Here is a 1,352-nt window from a genome sequence, read left to right as displayed (position 1 = left end):
AGGGCCTGTTCTGTGCGCGCGTCCACCTCCTCCGAGATCTCCACCTCAAGTCCTGCGAATTTTTCTAGGTCTGTCGACAGGATGAACGCATCTCCATCGACGTCAAACGAATCGCCTGCGTTTGATTGCGACGACACCTCTTCAATTGTTGTGGAGTCGTTCAGGCCCACAACGACTCCATCAGAGTCCGATGAGTCGAGGATCTCTCTGCTCGGTATTGCTGCAAGATCTTCTTCGGTTATCTCAATCACTTCCACCTGTCGTACTGGCCGTGTACGGCCCACCGGTGAGATCGTTAAGATGGTGAATTTATGTATGCCAGCTTGGTCGAGAGATAAACGATTCCGTCTTCTTCTTAGCATTCCTACTGATCTTCCTTCCATCTCAATGGTTATTATTCTCCCGGATCTCGTCAATTTTTCACGTACTACCTTCCACCTCGATACGTCTAGTTCATTGTTGAACCTTTCCAGGTTCTGTATGATATTGTTCGCATCGAATCTCGAATGGGTGCCTCTACCCTCAACTAAGAACCTGTTATCTAAGGCCTCCTTATCGTCTATTCTTATAGTGCAACCACCTGTCAACTTCACAAACTTAACTGCCACTTTTAGCCAGCGAACCGTGGTTTCGTCCTCGCATGAGAGAAGTATTCCTCCATTCTTCTTGAAAAAAGACAGAAAACTTGGTTGTACGAACCTTAGGTTTCTTTTTCTGCGTGCTTCTTTGTAGTTGACCACGCAGTTATTTAGCGCGTCGCCGAACTCCTCGGCTTCTGCCAATGTGAATACCCTTTCAGGAAAGCCAGTCGGCACCACCGCCACTTGACAGAAAGGTTCAGGTACTTCCCTTGAGAATGGCCTATTCATGGTGTAGCGATAGAATCGAAGAGTACCGAACGCACTGAAACTTAGAGACAAACGTTGTTTCCAGTTAGGCTCGAAGCGAACGACTGTTGCATCGCCTCTCCTTTCCAACTCCTTCGTGATCTCATAGATACAGACCACTCCCATCTTACCTCTCTCCTCTTCTCTTGGCCAATAAGGAGCTCGAGCTTCCCCCTCATTGAACGTTCCATCCCCCATTCCAGTGCTCTCTCTCCACTCTGACCGTACCCCTTTCGATTTTAGCTTAAAGTGTATCTGTTGAATTGTAGCAATTAGTGAAGCATTGAATTATGAATACTAATCATCACTGGCCCTGATGATTGACCTACCTCTGGTATTAATTATTTCGCCTTGTCTTAAATTGTACACCAGATCTCTTTAATGAAAACTTCTCGACTAATCTCCCCAGTCCATTACATTCTATGTGTGAATAAATATTAAATACATTACCACAGAGATATTTCA

The 1,352-nt window shown here is 45.6% G+C and overlaps 1 protein-coding gene across 1 annotated transcript in view; it reads right to left on the bottom strand.

The window, feature by feature from the left end:
* Nucleotides 1-1,293, bottom strand: part of LOC113464357 (uncharacterized) — a 2,254-nt gene extending 961 nt beyond the window's left edge. The window contains exons 1-3 of the mRNA XM_026813610.1: nucleotides 1,217-1,293; nucleotides 1,019-1,142; nucleotides 27-909 (exon numbers count right to left, since the gene is read on the bottom strand). Coding sequence (XP_026669411.1) covers nucleotides 27-869 — 843 coding nt within the window. The 5' untranslated portion in view covers nucleotides 870-909; nucleotides 1,019-1,142; nucleotides 1,217-1,293. The remainder of the gene's footprint in view (nucleotides 1-26; nucleotides 910-1,018; nucleotides 1,143-1,216) is intronic.
* Nucleotides 1,294-1,352: the final 59 nt, after the last annotated feature.

Source organism: Ceratina calcarata, unplaced genomic scaffold (assembly GCF_001652005.2).
Source record: "Ceratina calcarata isolate Rehan_Ccalc_2016 unplaced genomic scaffold, ASM165200v1 scaffold3436, whole genome shotgun sequence".
Taxonomy (NCBI): Eukaryota; Metazoa; Arthropoda; class Insecta; order Hymenoptera; family Apidae; genus Ceratina; species Ceratina calcarata.
The sequence above is the reverse complement of the archived record's forward strand: the minus strand, read 5'-3'. Positions and strand labels throughout refer to the sequence as shown.